This window comes from Oncorhynchus masou, chromosome 29, assembly GCF_036934945.1.
Source record: "Oncorhynchus masou masou isolate Uvic2021 chromosome 29, UVic_Omas_1.1, whole genome shotgun sequence".
NCBI lineage: Eukaryota > Metazoa > Chordata > Actinopteri > Salmoniformes > Salmonidae > Oncorhynchus > Oncorhynchus masou.
The window spans coordinates 37,130,659-37,153,167 of NC_088240.1; the positions used below are offsets into that span (position 1 = coordinate 37,130,659).

Below are 22,509 nucleotides of genomic sequence, written 5' to 3' on the forward strand. Positions count from 1 at the left end.
TTGACAGATGTCAAAACTAAGACATAATCCAGCATTCAAGCTTAAAGTGATTTTAATAATGAGAGAGGAACATCAACAAACCAACGTACATGATGTCCCAAACCTCCGATAACCTCAGATTGTCACTGTGTCTTGTTTGGAGAATCCAGAGAGGATACTCCGCCTGCTCTCCTAGGTAGCATTTAGATGCTCAATTAAAGGGGCGATCTGGGATTGATACATCCATTTCTGGACTTTTAAATTAATGATATATAGCCATTGATTCTTGAAGAATATAATGCATTAATGTCCATTACCCTTAGTTCAACTGTTTAAATCCATCGCAACCCTAAGCTTGTTTTACTCCATTGCTTGTGAACACTGTAATTGCAAACAAACACTTTATAGCTTCAAAACATGGTTAAAACTGTCATTTTAATTCCACGGATGATCAGTCCTTGCATCCATAGCTCCATCTTATGAATTTGACTGTGGTTACATTTCTCCTGCCCCGTCTTTTAGCTGTTTACCGAAAAAGTGGAAAGGTGACGTTTTGTGATTCCCAGATTGCCCTTTTAAAGCCAAGCCTTCATATCAGTCAGTTCTCACAGAGGAGGATTTCCCTCCCTAGTCCTGGCTGCTCCACCATGCAGTGTTCTGTGCTCCTCAACCACCCCAAGGTCCTCACCACTCTGATACATCATTGATCTACAGTCTGGTGTTGGTGCTGGATATTGCAAGGAGAGGCAATGCTAGCAGCTAGACTCAGGCCCACAGAGATCTGACTTGGGAAGTCATTAGTTTTGTTTCTGTGCAAAGTGATCAGCAGCATGGCTGCCAGGGAAAGCACTGCTACAGACGGTCAGTCGCGACCACAGATCATTGTGGGTGGGTATGTGTGCGTGTGTGTGCGTGCAAGCAAGCATTGTGTGCGTGTGTCTATGCGTGTACATGTGTGTACATGCATGTGTGTGTGCTTGTGGAGGTTGGGAGGGGGATGGAAGAATGAGAGACAGAGGGAGCAGGAGAGAGGGGTGGGTGGGCGTGTGTGTGCGTGCAAGCATTGTGTGTGTGTGTGTGTGTGTGCATGGAGGTTGGGAGGGGAAGAGGGAGCAGGAGAGAGGGGTGGGTGGGTGTGTGTGTGAGTGAAAGCATTGTGTGTGTGTGTGTGCATGCGTGCGTATGGAGGTTGGGAGGGGGATAAGAGAGAGAGTGAGCAGGAGAGAGAATAATGTGTGTGTGGGAGGAAACTATCAGGATCTGGACTGAAAGCCATTATAAAGCCATTATAAAGCACAACAGCAGCAGAGAAATGATCAAGTCAAAGATCTGTTTATTCAGAAGGTAGATATCCTCCTGCCACGTACCGAGGTTATGATATAACAGTATAGAGGAAAAAGGCCTTGGGCTAGATTGTTACATCACTGTTATCTCAATACTCTTCTAAATAGGTTGTAAAAATATGCTTCCATCTTCAGTGATATTGACAGCACCCCAGTAACCTACGGTACAACCCATAGAGACATACTGTAGAACGTACAATGACCTCTCCAGAGACTCAATGGTAACTTGAATATCTGCTTGTTAGCATAATTTCTCTCGGGTGATAGAAGACGATTCTCTATCAACTAACAATTAGCCTTATCAGCAAAGTCCTGGGTTTTTTAATTAGTAGATAAACTGAGGAGAGCAGCCTGTCTTTGCTTGCTGGCGTGCCTCCAAACGAGGGGACTTGTATTTGAAATAAAAGATCAAAGGATACACAGTGTTCTATTGTTGCCATCGACATGACCTCCAACCTTACATTACAACAGGCTTAGACACTTTAATTACTCAGGTCAACAACACTACTGTTTCCTGTTTCTTACTCCTTCTTCTAGGAAATACAGTGACATGAGTCCACGCAAAAACAACAGTGTAGAAGCATTGCATATTGTACTGAAAAGTGATAGCAGAAAATGCCTTGTTTTATCAATGACTTTAATGAATGTGTGGGTGTGATTTCCTCCTGCTAATTGGGGTTGTGGGAGCGGAACTAGTGTGTGTATGACAGCCCAGTCAATGGTAGCCCAGCCCTAATGAACTAGTGTCAGATAAAATGATGGCTCTCAGGAATGGCCGTTGTCTCAGAAAGAGGAGGGCTTTAGCCTGGTCTGCGTCTGTGGTAGTGTCAGTGATCCTGATGTCTGTTGTTGCAGGTGTGGCTCAGGTGCTCAACAGGCTGGATGGTAACCAGTTTGATGATGCAGACCAGAGACTGTTCGAGGTAAGACTTTTGTTTTGCATGGTGTGCGTAGGTGCTATGTGTGTGCGAACAAGTTGTTTGTCTGTTATGACGTCAAACATGTCTCCCTGTTTCGGTGTGCCGTGGCCTTGGGAGTGTAACAGCAGTGTGGTGTGTTTCAGGCCTTTGTGATCTTCTGTGGCCTTGGCATCAACAACACCATCATGTACGACCAGGTGAAGAAGTCCTGGGCCAAACAGTCCGTGGCTCTCGACGTAAGCACCAATGTTCATTCCTTTTTATAGCACTTAAAGGGGGTCTGAACGCAACAATTATGCATGTGTTTTTCTGCTGCTCCTTAAGAAAAATACAATTTGGATCTTGGGGGTGTGGTTTGATGTGCCTGTGTTATAGTCGCTTATCGTACCCTGGAAGTTACTGTTGGTTGTCACTCTTGAGACACCATAGCAACCACACAGCCACCACTACTTCCTCAAAATAGTCAGAACTAATTTAAGATAAATCAAAAAATCTGTTATTAATTTTGAGGTTTTTGCAGAGGAGGTCTTAGTCACCCAATTGTACATCTAGCTAAGGTGTTTGTCAAGTTAAAACATTTGCATGAAAAACAAGTCAGTGCGCTTTAGAGAGTAAATCGAGCCAGCTTCTGCTGGTTGCGCTCAGGACTGATTTCTGAGAACATGTCTACTACTTCATCATCAGCAATCTGTCAAACTATTTTAAATAAAGCACAAGCTAGACACTGTTTATCAGTCCCGAAAATCACTAGCTAGCTAGCTGATTTCCATCTCTGTGTTTGTCATTGAAGCTAGCTAGTAGTAGCTAGCAGGCACATTAGGCAGGCAGGCCAGTTTAGCTAAATCAGAAAAGAATTCTCGCATGGAATAGCTTTCATTTCTCAGAACAAGAATAGACTGATGAGTTTCAGAAGAAAGGTCTTTGTTTCTGGCCATTTCATGCCTGTGATCGAACTCACAAAGGCTGATGCTCCAGATACTCATCTAGTCTAAAGAAGGCCAGTTTTTTTGCTTCTTTAATCAAGACAACAGTTTTCAGCTGTGCTAACATAATTGCAAAAGGGTTTTCTAATCAATTTGCCTTTTAAAATGATAAACTTGGATTAGCTAACACAATTTGCCATTGGAACACAGGAGTGATGGTTGCTCATAATGGGCCTCTGTACGCCTATGTAGATATTCCATTAAAAACCAGCCATTTGCAGCTACAATAGTCATTTACAACATTAACAATGTCTACACTGTATTTCTGATCAATTTGATGTTATTTTAATGGACAAAAAATGTGCTTCTTTCAAAAACATTTCTAAGTGACCCCAAACTTTGGAACGGTAGTGTATGTCACGCCTGTTCCCACTCCCCCTCTCTGGCACTCGAGGGCGTCAGGCTGCCATTCATTACGCACACCTGTCACCATCATTACGCGCATTGGCGTGTTATTGGACTCACCTGGACCCCTTCACTTTCTATATCTGTCTGTTCCTCAGTTTGATTCATGAGTCAGCATTAATGTCGCTTTGTTTCCCCTATCCAGACACTGTCTGTGTTTTGTTTCTTGTCCGTTATTTATTAAATGTTCACTCCCTGTACTTGCTTCTCGTCTCCCAGTGTCTGTCCTGACCGTATGTTGATATCAATGTTGGGAGTTTTTTTCGTTTTTTGTTTTGGTTGGTGATGTTGAGTGCAGCTGCTGAAGGAACCGGGGATGCCTCAGCTGGCTCTTCGAGCTTCCATGCCTCAGCTGGCTTGTCGAGCTTCCATGCCTTAGCTGGCTCGAGAGGTTTTCTTGCCTTGGTTGGCTCGGCAGGTTCCCATCCCACGTCATGCTTCAGCCGACTCATCAGGCTCCCATGCCTCAGCCGGCTCGGCAGGCTCCCACGCCTCAGCCGGCTCGGCAGGCTCCCACGCCTCAGCCGGCTCGGCAGGCTCCCACGCCTCAGCGGGCTCGGCAGGCTCCCATCCCACGTCATGCCTCAGCCGGCTCGTCGGGCTCCGTCCCATCAGGCTCGCCCAGGTGGGATGTCTGGGGGGGGGTACTACTGTCACGCCGGGGTTGCCCATCATTACGCACACTTGTCACCATCATTATGTGCATCAGCACTTCATTGGACTCACCTGGACTCCTTCACTTTGTTGATTTCCCCTTCTAAATCTGTCTGTTCCCTCAGAGTCATCCCGTGTCAGCATTAATGTTGTTATGTTCCCCTGTCCAGACGCTGTCCGTGTTTTGTTTCTTGTCTGTTATTGATTAAATGTTCACTCCCTGTACTTGCTTCTCGTCTCCCAGCGTCTGTCCTTACAACATAGGCTGTTTTCAACCAGAGTTGTTTTTTTTGCGTTCAGTTGCTCTTTAAACAAAATATATTGTGGCAGTGGTATCCTGAATGGTTTCTCGTCAAATCATATTTTATTGTGTATAATGACCAAAATTACAGCAGGATTGATATTTGAATGAAAGACTTTGGTCTACGTTTAGTCTATCCAATTTGGTTCCAGTAGTAGATGTCCAGTATGGATATTGGGATACTGTGCTGTTGTTTTAGTGTGGCAACACATTTGGGTGGACTAAAATGGACTGTACTGCAGGGCTCTGGTGTGTGGTGCTCTCACTGTGGCTGAGAGTGGGGTCTGACTCAAGACAGTCCACTGACACCATCAGGAAAGCTCTCCCATGCTGGCTACTGTGCCACTCTCCTTTTCTCTTCTCTTCCCGTCTTCTCTTTCCTGGTTTCCTCTCTCCCACTCTCCTTTTCCCTTCTTCTCTTTCCTCTCTGTCCTGGTTTCCTCTCTCCCACTCTCCTTTTTTCTTCTCTTTCCTCTCTGTCCTGGTTTCCTCTCTCCCACTCTCCCACTCTCCTTTTCCCTTCTTCTCTTTCCTCTCTGTCCTGGTTTCCTCACTCCCACTCTCCTTTTCCCTTCTCTTTCCTCTCTGTCCTGGTTTCCTCTCTCCCACTCTCCTTTTCCCTTATTCTCTTTCCTCTCTGTCCTGGTTTCCTCTCTCCCACTCTCCCTTTCTCTTCTACTCTTCCTCTCTGTCCTGGTTTCCCCTCTCCCACTCTCCTTTTCTCTTCTACTCTTTCCTCTATGTCCTGGTTTCCTCTCTTCCACTCTCATTTTCCCTTCTTCTCTTTCCTCTCTGTCCTGGTTTCCTCTCTCCCACTCTCCCTCTCTTCTCTTTCCTCTCTGTCCTGGTTTCCTCTCTCCCACTCTCCTTTTCTCTGTCCTGGTTTCCTCTCTCCCACTCTCCCTTTCTCTTCTCTTTCCTCTCTGTCCTGGTTTCCTCTCTTCCACTCTCCCTTTCTCTTCTCTTTCCTCTCTGTCCTGGTTTCCTCTCTCCCACTCTCCCTTTCTCTTCTCTTTCCTCTCTGTCCTGGTTTCCTCTCTCCCACTCTCCTTTTCTCTTCTCTTTCCTCTCTGTCCAGGTTTCCTCTCTCACACTCTCCTTTTCTCTTCTCTTCCCTCTCTGTCCTGGTTTCCTCTCTCCCACTCTCCTTTTCTCTTCTCTTTCCTCTCTGTCCTGGTTTCCTGTCTTCCACTCTCCCTTTCTCTTCCACTCTTTCCTCTCTGTCCTGGTTTCCTCTCTTCCACTCTCCCTTTCTCTTCCACTCTTTCCTCTCTGTCCTGGTTTCCTCTCTCCCACTCTCCCTTTCTCTTCTCTTTCCTCTCTGTCCTGGTTTCCTCTCTCCCACTCTCCCTTTCTCTTCTCTTTCCTCTCTGTCCTGGTTTCCTCTCTTCCACTCTCCCTTTCTCTTCCACTCTTTCCTCTCTGTCCTGGTTTCCTCTCTCCCACTCTCCCTTTCTCTTCCACTCTTTCCTCTCTGTCCTGGTTTCCTCTCTTTCACTCTCCCTTTCTCTTCCACTCTTTCCTCTCTGTCCTGGTTTCCTCTCTCCCACTCTCCCTTTCTCTTCTCTTTCCTCTCTGTCCTGGTTTCCTCTCTTCCACTCTCCCTTTCTCTTCCACTCTTTCCTCTCTGTCCTGGTTTCCTCTCTCCCACTCTCCCTTTCTCTTCCACTCTTTCCTCTCTGTCCTGGTTTCCTCTCTCCCACTCTCCTTTTCTCTTCCACTCTTTCCTCTCTGTCCTGGTTTCCTCTCTCCCACTCTCCTTTTCTCTTCTCTTCCCTCTCTGTCCTGGTTTCCTCTCTCCCACTCTCCTTTTATCTTCTCTTCCCTCTCTGTCCTGGTTTCCTCTCTCGGACTCTCCTTTTCTCTTCTCTTTCCTCTCTGTCCTGGTTTCCTCTCTCCCACTCTCCCTTTCTCTTCTCTTCCCTTCTACTCTTTCCTCTGTCCTGGTTTCCTCTCTCCCACTCTCATTTTCTCTTCTCTTCCCTCTCTGTCCTGGTTTCCTCTCCCCCACTCTCCCTTTCTCTTCTACTCTTTCCTCTCTGTCCTGGTTTCCTCTCTTCTCTTCCCTTCTTCTCTTTCCTCTCTGTCCTGGTTTCCTCTCTTCCACTCTCCCTTTCTCTTCTACTCGTTCCTCTCTGTCCTGGTTTCCTCTCTCCCACTCTCATTTTCTCTTCTCTTTCCTTCTACTCTTTCCTCTCTGTCCTGGTTTCCTCTCTCCCACTCTCATTTTCTCTTCTCTTCCCTTCTACTCTTTCCTCTCTGTCCTGGTTTCCCCTCTCCCACTCTCCTTTTCTCTTCTACTCTTTCCTCTATGTCCTGGTTTCCTCTCTCCCACTCTCCCTTTCTCTTCTCTTTCCTCTCTGTCCTGGTTTCCTCTCTTCCACTCTCCATTTCTCTTCCACTCTTTCATCTCTGTCCTGGTTCCCTCTCTCCCACTCTCCCTTTCTCTTCTACTCTTTCCTCTCTGTCCTGGTTTCCTCTCTCCCACTCCTCCAGTTTCTCTTCTACTCTTTCCTCTCTGTCCTGGTTTCCTCTCTCCCACTCTCCCTTTCTCTTCTCTTCCCTTCTACTCTTTCCTCTATGTCCTGGTTTCCTCTCTCCCACTCTCCTTTTCTCTTCTCTTCCCTTCTTCTCTTTCCTCTCTGTCCTGGTTTCCTCTCTCCCACTCTCCATTTCTCTTCTCTTCCCTTCTTCTCTTTCCTCTCTGTCCTGGTTTCCTCTCTCCCACTCTCCCTTTCTCTTCTCTTCCCTTCTACTCTTTCCTCTCTGTCCTGGTTTCCTCTCTCCCACTCTCCTTTTCTCTTCTCTTCCCTTCTTCTCTTTCCTCTCTGTCCTGGTTTCTTCTCTCCCACTCTCATTTTCTCTGTCCTGGTTTCCTCTCTCCCACTTTCCCTTTCTCTTCTCTTCCCTTCTTCTCTTTCCTCTCTGTCCTGGTTTCCTCTCTCCCACTCTCCTTTTCTCTGTCCTGGTTTCCTCTCTTCCACTCTCCTTTTCTCTTCTCTTCCCTTCTACTCTTTCCTCTGTCCTGGTTTCCTCTCTCCCACTCTTCCTTTCTCTTCTCTTCCCTTCTACTCTTTCCTCTCTGTCCTGGTTTCCTCTCTCCCACTTTCCCTTTCTCTTCTCTTCCCTTCTTCTCTTTCCTCTCTGTCCTGGTTTCCTCTCTCCCACTCTCATTTTCTCTGTCCTGGTTTCCTCTCTTCCACTCTCCTTTTCTCTTCTCTTCCCTTCTACTCTTTACTCTCTGTCCTGGTTTCCTCTCTCCCACTCTCCTTTTCTCTTCTCTTCCCTTCTTCTCTTTCCTCTCTGTCCTGGTTTCCTCTCTCCCACTCTCCTTTTCTCTGTCCTGGTTTCCTCTCTCCCACTTTCCCTTTCTCTTCTCTTCCCTTCTTCTCTTTCCTCTCTGTCCTGGTTTCCTCTCTCCCACTCTCCTTTTCTCTGTCCTGGTTTCCTCTCTTCCACTCTCCTTTTCTCTTCTCTTCCCTTCTACTCTTTCCTCTCTGTCCTGGTTTCCTCTCTCCCACTCTTCCTTTCTCTTCTCTTCCCTTCTACTCTTTCCTCTCTGTCCTGGTTTCCTCTCTCCCACTTTCCCTTTCTCTTCTCTTCCCTTCTTCTCTTTCCTCTCTGTCCTGGTTTCCTCTCTCCCACTCTCCTTTTCTCTGTCCTGGTTTCCTCTCTTCCACTCTCCTTTTCTCTTCTCTTCCCTTCTACTCTTTCCTCTCTGTCCTGGTTTCCTCTCTCCCACTCTTCCTTTCTCTTCTCTTCCCTTCTACTCTTTCCTCTCTGTCCTGGTTTCCTCTCTCCCACTCTCCCTTTCTCTTCTCTTCCCTTCTTCTCTTTCCTCTCTGTTCTGGTTTCCTCTCTCCCACTCTCCTTTTCTCTGTCCTGGTTTCCTCTCTTCCACTCTCCTTTTCTCTTCTCTTCCCTTCTACTCTTTCCTCTCTGTCCTGGTTTCCTCTCTCCCACTCTTCATTTCTCTTCTCTTCCCTTCTACTCTTTCCTCTCTGTCCTGGTTTCCTCTCTCCCACTTTCTCTTCTCTTCCCTTCTTCTCTTTCCTCTCTGTCCTGGTTTCCTCTCTCCCACTCTCATTTTCTCTGTCCTGGTTTCCTCTCTCCCACTCTCCTTTTCTCTTCTCTTTCCTCTATGTCCTGGTTTCCTCTCTTCCACTCTTCTTTTCTCTGTCCTGGTTTCCTGTCTCACACTCTCTTTTTTTCTCTTCTGTTATAGTGGACTCAGTGCCTCCTTTTATTTAATTTAATTAAACCTTTATTTAACTAGGCAAGTCAGTTAATAAGAACAAATTCTTATTTTACGATAACGGCCTATCCCAGCCAAACCCTCCCCTAACCCGGACGGCGGTGGGCCAATTGTGCACCGCCCTATGGGAATCCCGATCACGGCCGGTTGTGATACAGCCCGGGATCGAACCAGGGACTATAGCGACGCCTCTAGCACTGTGATGCAGTGCCTTAGACCGCTGCACCACCCAGGAGCTTTTAGTGTCATAGTTCTACATCATATTTCTACATCAGTGAGCATCAATGGATCCCTGTTTGTAGTCTGCACTCCACAAAGGGCCATATTGATTATGAAAGAGAGATCGTGAAAAGCAATCCCTTATCTGATCAATAATAAGGCATGCAACACTGATCAGCTTCTTCTATGCTTTTTGTGAGAGAGAGGACAGTGCTCTCAAGTGGGCTGTGCAGGTTGCCTCGTTGTTGGGGACAGGGCGACAGGAAGGAAGCCTGGGATAGAGCATAGTGAAGAGCGGCAGAGGAAGGAATGGCTATGGGGAAAATACGAGCGTGGAGATGCATTGCCTCTGGCAGCAATGAATAAACATGAGCTCTCTTGATCAAATAAGGAACTGCAAGGCTGCTACGCAAGGTATTTCTCCTAGGAGATGGAGGGAGCAAAGGGAATGACATCGGGGCTGACATCTCTGTTCCCCCAGCATTCCTCAGCATGGAGGGTTCAGAGCTTTAGGAGCAGATCACAATTTACTGTGGGGGGATCTGAATAAATGGGTTGGATGGATGGCTTCGATAGTCCAGCAATCGAATTACAAGTCATTCATATGCTAATAATCCAAATATTCTGCTTAAAAAGATCTTGCACTGCTACCCTCAGCATTCACTATTCTTATAGGAGGTCAGAACAAGAAATGGAACCCGAATTTATCTTTTCTGTGTGTGGAAAGAAATATTCTGATGCATGGATACACCTACAGGCGGGAACGACAGACTGCAAAATAAGTCCTCCTGCAAGTGCACTGAATATGATGTTTTCAATTGGTGAGGTCGCATAACCCTCACTGATGGGGTTATCTCCAAGTTATCTGAAGAACACAAGAAAGACAATGTTTCCCATAGGTATGTCTTGTTTGTTGTTTAACAAAGTAATGTCCGTCTTCTTCTTATGATTACAGCATGCCCAAGGCCAATAACATGGTTGCTAATCTTCTTCTATCTTTTTTCTTTCTTTCAGAATTATGGAAGTGCTATGACGCTGTCCTGCAAGACTTGGTGGAGACCAACAACAGAGTGGAGGGCTGGCATCGTAAAACGTAGGCAACTCTTGGCACATAGAGGCATTGCAACGACAGCAGCAAAGAGGTGAAATGAGAAGGGAGCAGCAAATTGCTGGCGTTCCACCGCCATGGCAACGACCCCGCTTCCGCAAGCAACAGAAGGGTCTGATGTCACCGGTTGAGGAGTATACGACTCAATAGCTGGAGTCTTCCCCGAAGACAAAAATGAGCACCAAGCCTACTTGGACACTTGTTCGTGACACCTTTCAACAGCTCCAAAATCCTTATCAGACCAGAACACAAAGCACATTCTTGGACGATTTGTTCATGAACTTGTTTTTACGGAACAGCATTGTTATGTAACCTACTCTTATTTTTGGCTTTCTTGAAATAAATATTTTAGGCCCACTTGTTTTTGCCCATTCATTTTTTGTATTTTGCTAAGCCTTTTATAGTGAATGGTTGGTGCTAATGGATGGTGTAAAAACAAGATAAAACTAAATCCATACTTTGAAACCAAAATACATTGTAGAAACTAGATACAGGCCTTCAGCCGTAATTTAACCATATGAACTAATGTATATACTAATGTAATGTATATACTAACTAATGTATATAGGCCTAGCCTACAATATTCTGCCCATATGAACTAATGTATATAGGCCTAGCCTACAATATTATGCCCATATTAACTAATGTATATAGGCCTAGCCTACAATATTCTGCCCATATTAACTAATGTATATAGGTCTAGCCTACAATATTCTGCCCATATGAACTAATGTATATACAACATTTGTAGCCATATGTGACTTAATGAATAGCAGTAAACATGCCTGCCCATATGAACGAATGTACCTTATAGGTTCTACAATATTTATAGCCATTCATAATTTAATGAAAAGCAGTAAACATTGTTTGGCATGATTTAATAACAGACTCATAAACAGAATCACGCAATAGGCTACAGCTCACTTCACAGCTTCCCCTGTGCTTCACTGCTTTCCCAGGAAACTCTTATGTATTGTAGCCTCACCTGGGCGAAACATCAACTTCTTCTGGCAGTGTTTGCGGTAAAATATTGCATGTTGCGGTGGGGCAACATGTAAGTGTAGAACTGTCCGTTAAAGCTTACTTACTACAAGCGCTATGCAGACACAAGACAGAGTGTTGCAATGTCGTTTTTCGTCACACAAGGGGCGGCTCCTTGTAATAGCTGAAAACCGAGACAGCCGTGGGGGCAGTGTTGTCACTTGGTTCCTGATCTGATCTATAGGCTATGTGAAATATTAGCACCTGCTGGAGCCAACTAGCTAGCCATGTGCTTTTTCTCTCCCTGACCAAAACATGAAGGCTTTTTTTTCTTCCCATCATAGAGTATATTTGATTATTTCACATGGAGATGTCGAAAGCTAAAAAGGCTGGCTAACAGGCTAAAGCCCACTAGCCAGGCTGCCAGCTAGCTACTATCTAATATTTTAAATAACTAACCCAAGATTGACCACAGCCTGTTGTTTCCAATGGGAGCAAATTAATCATAGTGGGCGGAGCCAAGCACGAGCTAGCAATATCCTACTGGCGCGTTCTAGCATGTATTTGCACATTTCTGTTAGGGAATTCCTACTCTGTGAAGTCTACAAAACGTAGTCCACTATGTTCGCAACTGATTCTAGTTTAGGGAACAGAAAACGATATTGCCAAGACCAAGATAGAGTGAGAGGAGATGCTGTTTACAATTCAAGGCTTAGCTCATCAGACAATAACATTTTCCCTTACATAACCTTGAGAGCAGATTGAGGTGGTCAGTCATTGACACCAAAGGTTTTTACTATTTGGTCCACAGGCATAGCTTAGCAGAAGGGCCCCATAAATAACCTTTGTTAAAGTCCTTTTAATACCTATTAAGTATTACTGACTATGACTGTCCTAAGTGTAGTGAGTATGACTTGATATCTATAGCCAGTGTTATGAATATGAAATACTGTATGTAAAATATACTGTATGTGCTTCCAGTGGTGTAAAGTACTTAGGTAAAAAGTACTTTAAAGTACTACTTAAGTAGTTTTTTTGTGGTATCTGTACTTTACTATGTATTTTTTTGACAACTTTTACTTTTCTACAATCCTGAAGAAAATGATATACTTTTGACTCAATACATTTTCCCTGACACCCAAAAATACTTACATTTTGAATGCTTAGCAGGACAGGAAAGTGGTCCAATTCATGCACGCATCAAGAGAACATATCTGGGCATCCCTATTGCCTCTGATCTGGCGGACTCACTAAACACAAATGCTTCGTTCGTAAATGATGTCTGAGCGTTGGAGTGTCCCCCTGGCTATTAATAAATAAATACAAATAAGAAAATTGTGCCGTCTGGTTTGCTTAATTTAAGTAATTATAAATTATTAATCATTTTACTTTTGATACTTAAGTACAGTATATTTTAGCAATTACATTGACTTTTGATACTAATAATAAATACTTTTAGACTTTTACATAATTCATATTTTACTAGGTGACGTTCACTTTTACTTGAGTCATTTTCTATTGAGGTATCTTTACTTTTACTCAAGTATGACAATCGGGTACTTTTTTCACCACTGTATTCTCTATTCTTTTGCAGGTTCTGTCATACCATGCAACCTGTTCCAAGACTGAGGTCGACAAATTCAAGGTATTAGGTCTTATTCTTATATGAGAGAGAAAGTGTGTGTGTGTGTGTGTTGTTAGAAATGTCTGATACAACATACTTTGGTGATATCATCATAAACCTACTGCATACCCCTTAAAAATGTGTGTGTGTGTGTGTGTGTGTGTGTGTGTGTGTGTGTGTGTGTGTGTTGTGTTGTTAGAAATGTCTGATACAACATACTTAGGTGATATCATCATAAACCTACTGCATACCCCTTAAAAATGTAGTTTTTTATGTGCATGGTGTGCTATTACCGTGCTAACGCTCATTGAGACAGACTGGTAGAATAGCTAGCATCCCTATAGCTATAGCATTCACTGGTTGAAGTTGAAGTAACTTTTGAGTGTTATGGAGTTGACTGGTGACTTTGACATGAATATATATCATTCACAACAATGGTACTGGAGCTATAATACAGTTATACATTTTTTTTAAAACTCTGTGTGTTGTTATTACTTGAATTATTTTGCTATAATTGGGCAACTCAACAGGCAGGTTGAGATGTTTGTGATGCATTATCTATTAAAGCTTAAGTAAAGCAAACAATCATTCTTCATTTATAGCTTATACTGATGCTAAATACACATATTTTGCAGAATAATAATAATATTATATATACCGAACAAAAGACTGTGAATTGTGGGGAAAACCCCACTTGTAGTTCATCGCCCAGAGTAATATGTTGTTTTTTTTCAATTAAGAAATAACTTTCGGAATGAAGCTTTGGCACGCATTACCTTCCAATGTAAAATGAGAAATCATTAATGGTACTACATGATAGGAATAGATTGATGGCTTCTCCTCATGGACCTCATTTTCCAATTGCTTCGCTGGACTGCAGTGTGGTGCAAGGCAGCGTGCTGTATATACAGGTCGGGGCTGTACTCCTTCAAGTCCCACATGAAAACAACTAATTGTGGTATTTGGAATGAATTAGTCAATCAATAGCCAATCACTTTCATTGCATTATTTAGACAGTAATAGAGCGTGGCTCTGGAACCAATCCGAGAAAAAAAAAACATTCTCAGAACTGTGTGATGTGTTAAATGTCTTTCTTGCTCTTTGATATGTGGCTTGTCCCGGTGGCCATTAGCACTGAGCATCAGCCGTGCAATGTGACATCTGTCAGATCTCCAGCCCCCTCACCACATGCAGGCACAGCACAGTGCTCAGCAGCACCCACCCTGTCTTTACCCCGTTTCATAACTGGCCTATATACAGAACCTCAGTAAACACACTCTACCCCAGATTCCAGAGAATTGTAAATGTCACCGGCAACAAACAAAAAAACTTGGCTAGAATTCATAACCTAAGGCGCTGAATTAGCCCGACGCACCTGCTGACCTGAAAGACAAACGGTTCCTAGAAAAGGTGGGCTTTCCTGGCTGCTCTGCTGTGTTCTCTTGGTGGAAGTGAGGCTGGATGGTACTTCTGCTGTGTCCTCTACCCGCAGCCCCAGGGATTGGGGAAGGAGAACAGCAACACCTTCATATTCTGAGATGTTACCTTATCCCCCTTAGAAAGAAAGACCAATGGCACATGTAATCCAATAAGACAACAACTTCAATTCTCAGTCTTTCTGAACAATTATGCTTTGGTTTTCATTCATGTGGATTGAAGTCTTGGGATAATTAAATTGGTTTAGTGGTGTTTCTGTGTTAGTATTATAGGTTAAATATAGAATACTACCACAATTTGTTAATGAGCTCACAGGAAGTTAACAACAATGAATTCCACTGGTGATACTTTCTCATTAATTGTCAACCTTTTCTAAACACGAGCTCTCAGAGTCCTCATTAGCAACTCTCCATATGTTGAATTTTCAGTGTCTCAAAATCGCACGACCCCCCTCTCTCTCTCTCTCTTTCCATAACCCAGGCTGCTAACATCCCCCTTGTTTGCGAGCTTGGCATCGATAAGCTTTCCTTTGATGATTTCTCTCTGGATGTGGACGCCATGATAACCGCAGCCCTCAGGATGTTTATGGAGCTGGGCATGGTGCAGAAGTTCAAGATCGACTACGAGGTGAGAGCGGCTCTGACCCAATGCTCTGACAGAGCCCGCTATTCAATCAAATATGCAGTGTAGTATTTACACAGTAGCTTTTTCCACATGGTAAAATACAATTACTTAATGGTTTTCAACAGGAAAGACCTACTACTACTACTGCTACTGCTGCCACACACAGGTAACTGACAAAATAAAGGAAACAAATGCACCTTGGCATAGATTCTACAAGTGTCTGGAACTCTATTGGAGGAATGGGACACCATTCTTCCATGAGAAATTCCATAATTTGGTGTTTTGTTGATGGTGGTGGAAAGCGCTGTCTCAGGCAACGCCCCATAATCTGTTCAATTGGGTTGAGATCTGGTGACTGAGATGGCCATAGCATATGGTTTACATCGTTTTCACGCTCATCAAACCATTTAGTGACCATTAGTGCCCCGTGGATGGGGACATTGTCATCCTATGGGGGCATAGCCATGGTAGCAAAAGCATGATGGGATGTGTGGAAGCATTTAATACACTTTGTATCCCTCATTTACTCAAGTGTTTCCATTATTTTGGCAGTTACCTGTAGCTTCACAATAGGAAGTGTGTGTTTGTTAACAACAGCAGTGGAAACACTGCTATGGCAGGTTAGATTGAGGCCGCGATTCAATACGATTGCGGTTTTGTACAATGCGCCATTAAAGACATTTCCGATTGAGCCTACATTTGCAGCGTAAATGATGTCTTTAAAACGTACATTGCCGACAAAGGGTCGATCGGATTGAATCCCGGCCTGAATGTGAGAGCTGATGCACCAGCCTACTGTCTGCTGACGGACCCTGTTCTGTCCATCCCTCTTGTGCCCCTGACTCTATACAGACTCTCTGCAGATGGCTCCTGACGGTCAGGAAGAACTATCGCATGGTGCTGTACCACAACTGGAGGCACGCCTTCAACGTCTGCCAGTGCATGTTCGCCATGCTAACGGTGAATATGGAGAACGCACAGGGAGTCTATCATTAGCCTAAACAGAGACCGTACAAATACACCACCCGTGCCCCAACACATGTGGACACTGACTAATGCGCACCAACTGCTTCATCTTCTGTCCATTGTTCTCCATCTTCCTCGCACTCCTTCTCAATCTTTTTGATGTAACCAAGCACAGCTTTATGCATGTCCCATCTGAATTGATTGTGCCAAGAGGGAGATTAAATAGTTGTGTGTAAACCGTTTAGAGCCCAGGAGTGCTGTGTTTTAATAAGTAACCCAGACCTACAGTACACTACTACTAACTGTTGACCCCATAGCGACCTAACTCCAATTTACATATGTTGTTTACTTCATCGCCATGCTCATCCTACCTACAGTATGTGTGTGTGTTTTAGTTTATGTTTGTGTGTGTGGGGGTTTATGTTTACTTGTGTGTGTGGCCCCTGAGTGACATCCTGTCCCTGCTGTGTCCCTATAGACGGCAGGCTTCCAAGAGACCCTGACGGAGATTGAGATCCTGGCTCTTATAGTGGGCTGTGTCTGTCACGACCTGGACCACAGAGGAACCAACAACGCCTTCCAGGCCAAGTGGGTGACCTTGTCCGTAGACACACGCACGCTTGCAGGCACACATGCACAAGCACTCTAGTGATGCGTGGGTCAGTTGTTTATTCACCCACACACAGCCCGTAATTGCTAATAATCTATCCACAACCGGCAAGCTATATATGATAAAGTGAAAATCTGAGGCCGCACCCAACCCTAACCCGCAAAAATAGAAAACGCTCTGTGCAGTCAGAGATGCCAGAAATATTTTGTTACGGGGGCTGTAGGATTAATTTTTTTCAGATTATTTACATCGCCCTATATTTATGCTTATAATTTCTGACATTTGGTAGTCAACTTGTCTATAATTAGATACATCTCTTCTGTCATTACTTGTTGCCCTAGAAGAAGACTACATTTCCAAATGACATCAGTTTGACCTGTTTTAAGGGAATTACAAGCTGTGAAAACAGCCCAACATGTTTCTGAGACGATTTTCAGTTCGGCTTGGATGCATATTTTATGTGGTGGAAATACTATCAGCTTTTATGACGCTGATAAAGATAGCACATTTACAGATGGTCCCTAACCACGTATTCATTATCTCAAGATGCTGAAATAAATCAATCACAAATCATTTATCCACTCCTGTTCCCTAGTAAAAATGTATATTTGGTGTATAATTTTAATGTAAAAACTGCTTAATTCACCAGGAGTTTTTATTATGTTTGGCTATGTGAGAGGTTATAGACCATTGGCAGTCAGTGCTGTTGCACACTCTTGCCTGCATCTAGCTGATCTAGGGTGTAATCATTAGTCCAACAGTTGCAAACAAGAGTTTATATTGGACAAATTCAGGTATGTTTATCCCCGTTTCGTTCCGTTTGCTTCCGTTTAGGAAAAGTTTTTCAACAGAATTGATGGAATGAATACATCCCTGATCACAAGCAAATGTTGTATTCCTTCTCTCATCTATGTGCTCTCCTCCTCTCACCTTTTCCCCTCGCTTGTGGACTTCAGTGCACAACGCAGCTGTCTGTGACCAGGCAAAATAAAACTTTACACACAGCCTACATCGTTGTCACCATATTAGCTAAAGTAGCGTCATAGTCAACATAGCTAGTAGAACTAACACGTTAGTAAACCTTCTTCAATCATGCAGTACAGTATACAGTCAGTATGCAGTTACACCAGCGGGCTCCAGTGGCAATAAATTACCTTGACAGAAGAGTTCCAGTGTTGGATAGTCATAGCCAGCTAGCTAACATAGCATCTGTCTGTTTGAGACGTGTATTTGAGTAAGCTAAACTAGCTAGCTTCATTTGATAGCTTAGTTAGTGAAAGTGAAGAAAAAAACGAAATCTCTTTCCACATTTTATGCACTGCAGTGCTAGCTAGCTGTAGCTTATGCTTTCAGTACTAGATTCATCGTTGATCCTTTGATTGGGTGGACAACATCTCAGTTCATGCTGCAAGAGCTCTGATAGGTTGGAGGATGTCCCCTGGAAGTTGTCATAATTAAAGTGTAAGCCTATGGAAGGGGGTGAGAACCATGAGCCTCATAGGTTTTGTATTGAAGTCAATGTACCCAGAGGAGGACAGAAGCTAGCTGTCCTCTGTGCCAGCCCAGCTCAACTAGAGTGGAGAAACAAACTGCATAAGATGTACATAGGAGTCTGTTTGAGGGAGAGAGAGAGAGAGAGAGAGAGAGAGAGGATAGAGAGTTTAAACACGGCTGGGGTGGAGAGCACAATTAGAGCCGCAGGAAAAACAACTGTTGAATCTAGTGGATCTGCCCACACACCGCAGTCACCATCGGAAGCCCATGTGTCATTTTGACCCATTGGCCCAGAATGATTCCAGATGGTGAACACTGAAGGTTTTCCCTCCACAGACTCTGATATTAGCTTCACTTGCTGCAATATTGAGCTGTGAGAACATGTTGACAGTGGACTGTGGAGTGATTTAGTGAAGAGACTTAGAGAGGTCTCAATGGAGGATCCTCTCTCTTCCAGTGTTTCTGTTGTGCTTTGCCTGTTTAACTCTTTCTCTCGCTATGTATCCCGCTTTCTCCCTTTGACTTTCGCAGGACAGGTTCAGCCTTGTCTCTGCTGTATGGAACCTCAGCAACTCTCGAGCATCACCACTTCAACCACGCCGTAATGATCCTGCAGAGTGAGGTGAGCTCCATCACTGTGTCGCTACTGACAGACTACAAACATCATTTTGTGCAGGATTACAAAAAGCCACGTTCTCAGCGCGAGAAGCGATCAGAATAGACAAATATCACGCCCCCCCCCAAAAAAAATCAATGTCATTACAAAAACAATGATTGGTTTCGAGAGACGTTTTAAGCAAGCGACTGATTTTAGTGTGGTCAGACAGACTGGTGGTAATTAGCTGTGTTTTCATGGTGTCTGCTGAAACAAGAGCTAGCCAGCAGGGCTCCAATAGACTCGTTATCACGACGCTGACGACACAGTAAGCTGACAAATGTTTGCTGTGACTAGCATAATGGTTTCTGTTGATACAGTGTCTGAATTACTGCCATGGTCATTAGCATATCATTGAGCAGTGCGTCTAATTGAAGGGGAAAAGAACGAGCGCACGGATTCAGTCCACCAACCAGAGCAGGAACCATTAATTAAAACGGAACGTCTCGACGAACGAACGCCACTCTCTCTGTTATCAGTCTTTCCCTCTCTCTCTCCCTCTCATTAAGAAAAAACAAACTCTACATCTCTGACGTTACGGTATTCAATATTTCATGGGAACCAATGAACTGAGGATCGAGGCTGGTCTTGCAGTGCTGAAGAAAACCTGTCTCAGCTCGAGCGTGAACAGAGAGAATCAGGGGTCACCCGGTTCAAGAATCCCCTCTCTCCTTCCCCATATCTCACCATCTCTCTCTTCTTGGGCATTCCCCTGGTGATGGGCACTCTAAGTGGGACTGGGATATATTATATATATATATGATGGAGAGAGATCTGTTGGAATGATATGAAAAGGAGAGAGAGTGAGAAGTGGCACTTACTTCTTAAGAGCTTTCCCTCTGATCCCTGATGGTTCGGTCTCCAGCCTCTGGCAGATTTGCCTTTGACTCCAGGCGCGCACGTGCACACACACACACACAGTGAGTGTCACGCTCACACCATCCCCTTTATCAGCACTACACATAAAGATGTGACACTTGAGGAATCCCTCTCAAGTCACAGACTGAATGTGCTGACAGCCACAAAGTCATGCTGGAGCTGCTAGTCAGATCATGACACCTTTATTTTGCTCATGTACAGATTGGACTAGATTTCGCCACAAAACACTGTTTCGGTTATTTATTCACCTGTACCGGGTTAAGGAAATCTATTAAAAATATTGTGTTCCCGTTGATGAAGTAAACAAAGCCTGGTACCAGATCTGTTTGTGCTCTTGCCGTCGTATATGCTGTCCTTGTTGAGCCAACGTATATGCTGTCATTGTTGAGCCAAGAGTGACAGGGAGTGACAGGGAGCATAATAGCACAAACAGACCGGCTCTCAGGCTGAATTATGACAGTGATTCATGAAATGTTTTCTGAGCCTCTTCTTCTGTGTGTGCAGGGACACAACATCTTCTCCAACCTGTCGTCCAGAGAATACGGTGACCTCATGCAGCTTTTGAAACAGTCCATCCTGGCCACAGACCTCACTCTATACTTTGAGTATGTACCTTATTGTATCCGGCTGATGGGATTTGATATAGACATATTTGACGAGCAGTCAGTTATTTGTTTTGTCAATATTATAGCGGGTTTCATCTTCTTCTTTTCTTTTTTTACATACCAACGTGACGTACAGGTAAGAATGCATTGTTTATATTCTCATGCTCCCAGCTCTTGGTTAGATAACAAATATTCTAGTCTGTACTGCCTCCTTGTGGATTTATATCACTCACACGAGAATGAACAAAATGGCCGAGAATTCATCCTTCCTCTCTTTTAGGAACAGGAACACGTTTTTTGAGCTGGTCAACAAAGGCGAATACAATTGGAACGTGAAAGGCCACAGAGACATGTGTAGGTAAGTAAATCATTGTGATTGCAGAAAACGTATTTTTTTTGAGGGCATTGTGTGTGTTTCAACTGAGATCACGAATGTCTTGACTGAACTTTCACAGGTCCATGTTGATGACAGCATGTGACTTGGGGGCCGTCACCAAACCCTGGGAAATATCACGCAAGGTAAAAAGGGCAGGCTATTTCATTCACGCACACCGGAAAAGTGTATTTTAGGATATTGTGAATTCTCTCAGGCCTGGCATTTCACTGTATTCCTGTAAAAGTCCTTGTATTCTCTCTTGCTAATAGTTGTTCTGACGTTCTCCTGTTAGGTGGCAGAACTGGTCACCAGTGAGTTTTTTGAGCAGGGGGACAGAGAGAGATCTGAACTGAAGCTCACCCCATCTGTGAGTTCATCATCATATGAGCAAATCTCACTGTTGTTTTTGGGCTATATAAAGCCTATGACATAGGCAGTGGTGAAAGTAAGGCTGTATGGTTTGGTACGGCGTCCCGGCAAAATGAATAGTATATAAACTGTACAGGTAAAACGTTTTTTATTTCATCCTTTATTTAACCAGGTAGGCCAGTTGAGAACAAGCTCTCATTTACAACTGCGACCTGGCCAAGATTTTATTTGACCTTTATTTAACTAGGCAAGTCAGTTAAGAACAAATTCGGCCTAGGAACAGTGGGTAAACTGCCTGTTCAGGAATGACAGATTTGTACCTTGTCAGCTCGGGGGTTTGAACTTGCAAGCTTCCGGTTACTAGTCCAACACTCTAACCACTAGGCTACCCTGCCGCCCCAGATAAAGCAAAGCAGTGCGACAAAAACAACAACACAGAGTTACACATGGATAAACAAATGTACAGTCAATAACACAATATAAAAAATCTGTATACAGTGTGTGCAAATGAGGTAAGGCAATAAATAGGCCAATAGTGGCAAAGTAATGACAATTTAGCAATTTACACTGGAGTGATATATGTGCAGATGAGGATGTGCAAGTAGAAATACTGGTGTGCAAAAGAGCAGAAAAACAAAAACAAATATGGGGATGAGGTAGGTAGTTGGTTGGATGGGCTATTTACAGATGGGCTGTGTACAGCTGCAGTGTAAGCTGCTCTGACAGCTGACGCTTAAAGTTAGTGAGGGAGATATAAGTCTCCAACTTCAGGTATTTTTGCAATTTGTTCCAGTCATTGGCAGCAGAGAACTGGAAGGAAAGGTGGCCAAAGTAGATGTTGGCTTTGGGGATGACCAGTGAAATATACCTACCTGCTGGAGCGTGTGCTACGGGTGGGTGTTGCTATGGTGACCAGTGAGCTGAGATAAGGCGGAGCTTTACCTAGCAAAGACTTATAGATGACCTGGAGCCAGTGTGTTTGACAACGAATATGTAGCGAGGACCAGCCAACGAGAGCATACAGGTCGCAGTGATGGGTAGTATATGGGGCTTTGGTGACGAAATGGATGGCACTGTGATAGACTGCATCCAATTTGCTGAGTAGAGTGTTGGAGGCTATTTTGTAAATTACATCGCCAAAGTCAAGGATTGGTAGGATAGTCAGTTTTACGAGGCTTTGTTGTGAAATAGGAAGCCGATTCTAGATTTAACTTAGGATTGGAGATGCTTAATATGAGTCTGGAAGGAGAGTTTACAGTCTAGCCAGACACCTAAATATTTATAGTTGTCCACATATTCAGAGTCAGAACCGTCCGAAGTAGTGATGCTAGTTGGGCGGGCGGGTGTGGGCAGCGATCGGTTGAAAAGCATACATTTAGTTTTACTAGCATTTAAGAGCAATTGGAGGCCACGGAAGGAGTGTTGTATGGCATTGAAGCTCGTTTGGAGGTTTGTTAACACAGTGTCCAAAGAAGGGCCAGATGTATACAGAATGGTGTCGTCTGTGTAGAGGTGGATCCAAGAATCACCCGCAGCAAGAGTGACATTATTGATATATACAGAGAAAGGAGTCGGCCTGAGAATTTAACCTTGTGGCTCCCCCATAGAGACTGCCAGAGGTCCGGACAACAGGCCCTCTGATTTGACACACTGAACTCTATCTCAGAAGTAGTTAGTGAACCAGGCGAGGCAGTCATTAGAGAAACCAAGGTTGTTGAGTCT

At 44.1% G+C, this 22,509-nt stretch overlaps 1 protein-coding gene across 1 annotated transcript in view; it reads left to right on the forward strand.

Moving 5' to 3' along the window:
* pde11a (phosphodiesterase 11a) overlaps positions 1-22,509 on the forward strand; it is a 57,161-nt gene that overhangs the window by 20,392 nt on the left and 14,260 nt on the right. Inside the window, exons 8-18 of the mRNA XM_064944719.1 lie at positions 2,178-2,245; positions 2,386-2,478; positions 12,743-12,793; positions 14,690-14,836; positions 15,686-15,793; positions 16,278-16,387; positions 18,435-18,525; positions 19,942-20,042; positions 20,323-20,400; positions 20,498-20,561; positions 20,711-20,785. Of these exons, the coding sequence (XP_064800791.1) occupies positions 2,178-2,245; positions 2,386-2,478; positions 12,743-12,793; positions 14,690-14,836; positions 15,686-15,793; positions 16,278-16,387; positions 18,435-18,525; positions 19,942-20,042; positions 20,323-20,400; positions 20,498-20,561; positions 20,711-20,785 (986 nt within the window). The remainder of the gene's footprint in view (positions 1-2,177; positions 2,246-2,385; positions 2,479-12,742; positions 12,794-14,689; positions 14,837-15,685; positions 15,794-16,277; positions 16,388-18,434; positions 18,526-19,941; positions 20,043-20,322; positions 20,401-20,497; positions 20,562-20,710; positions 20,786-22,509) is intronic.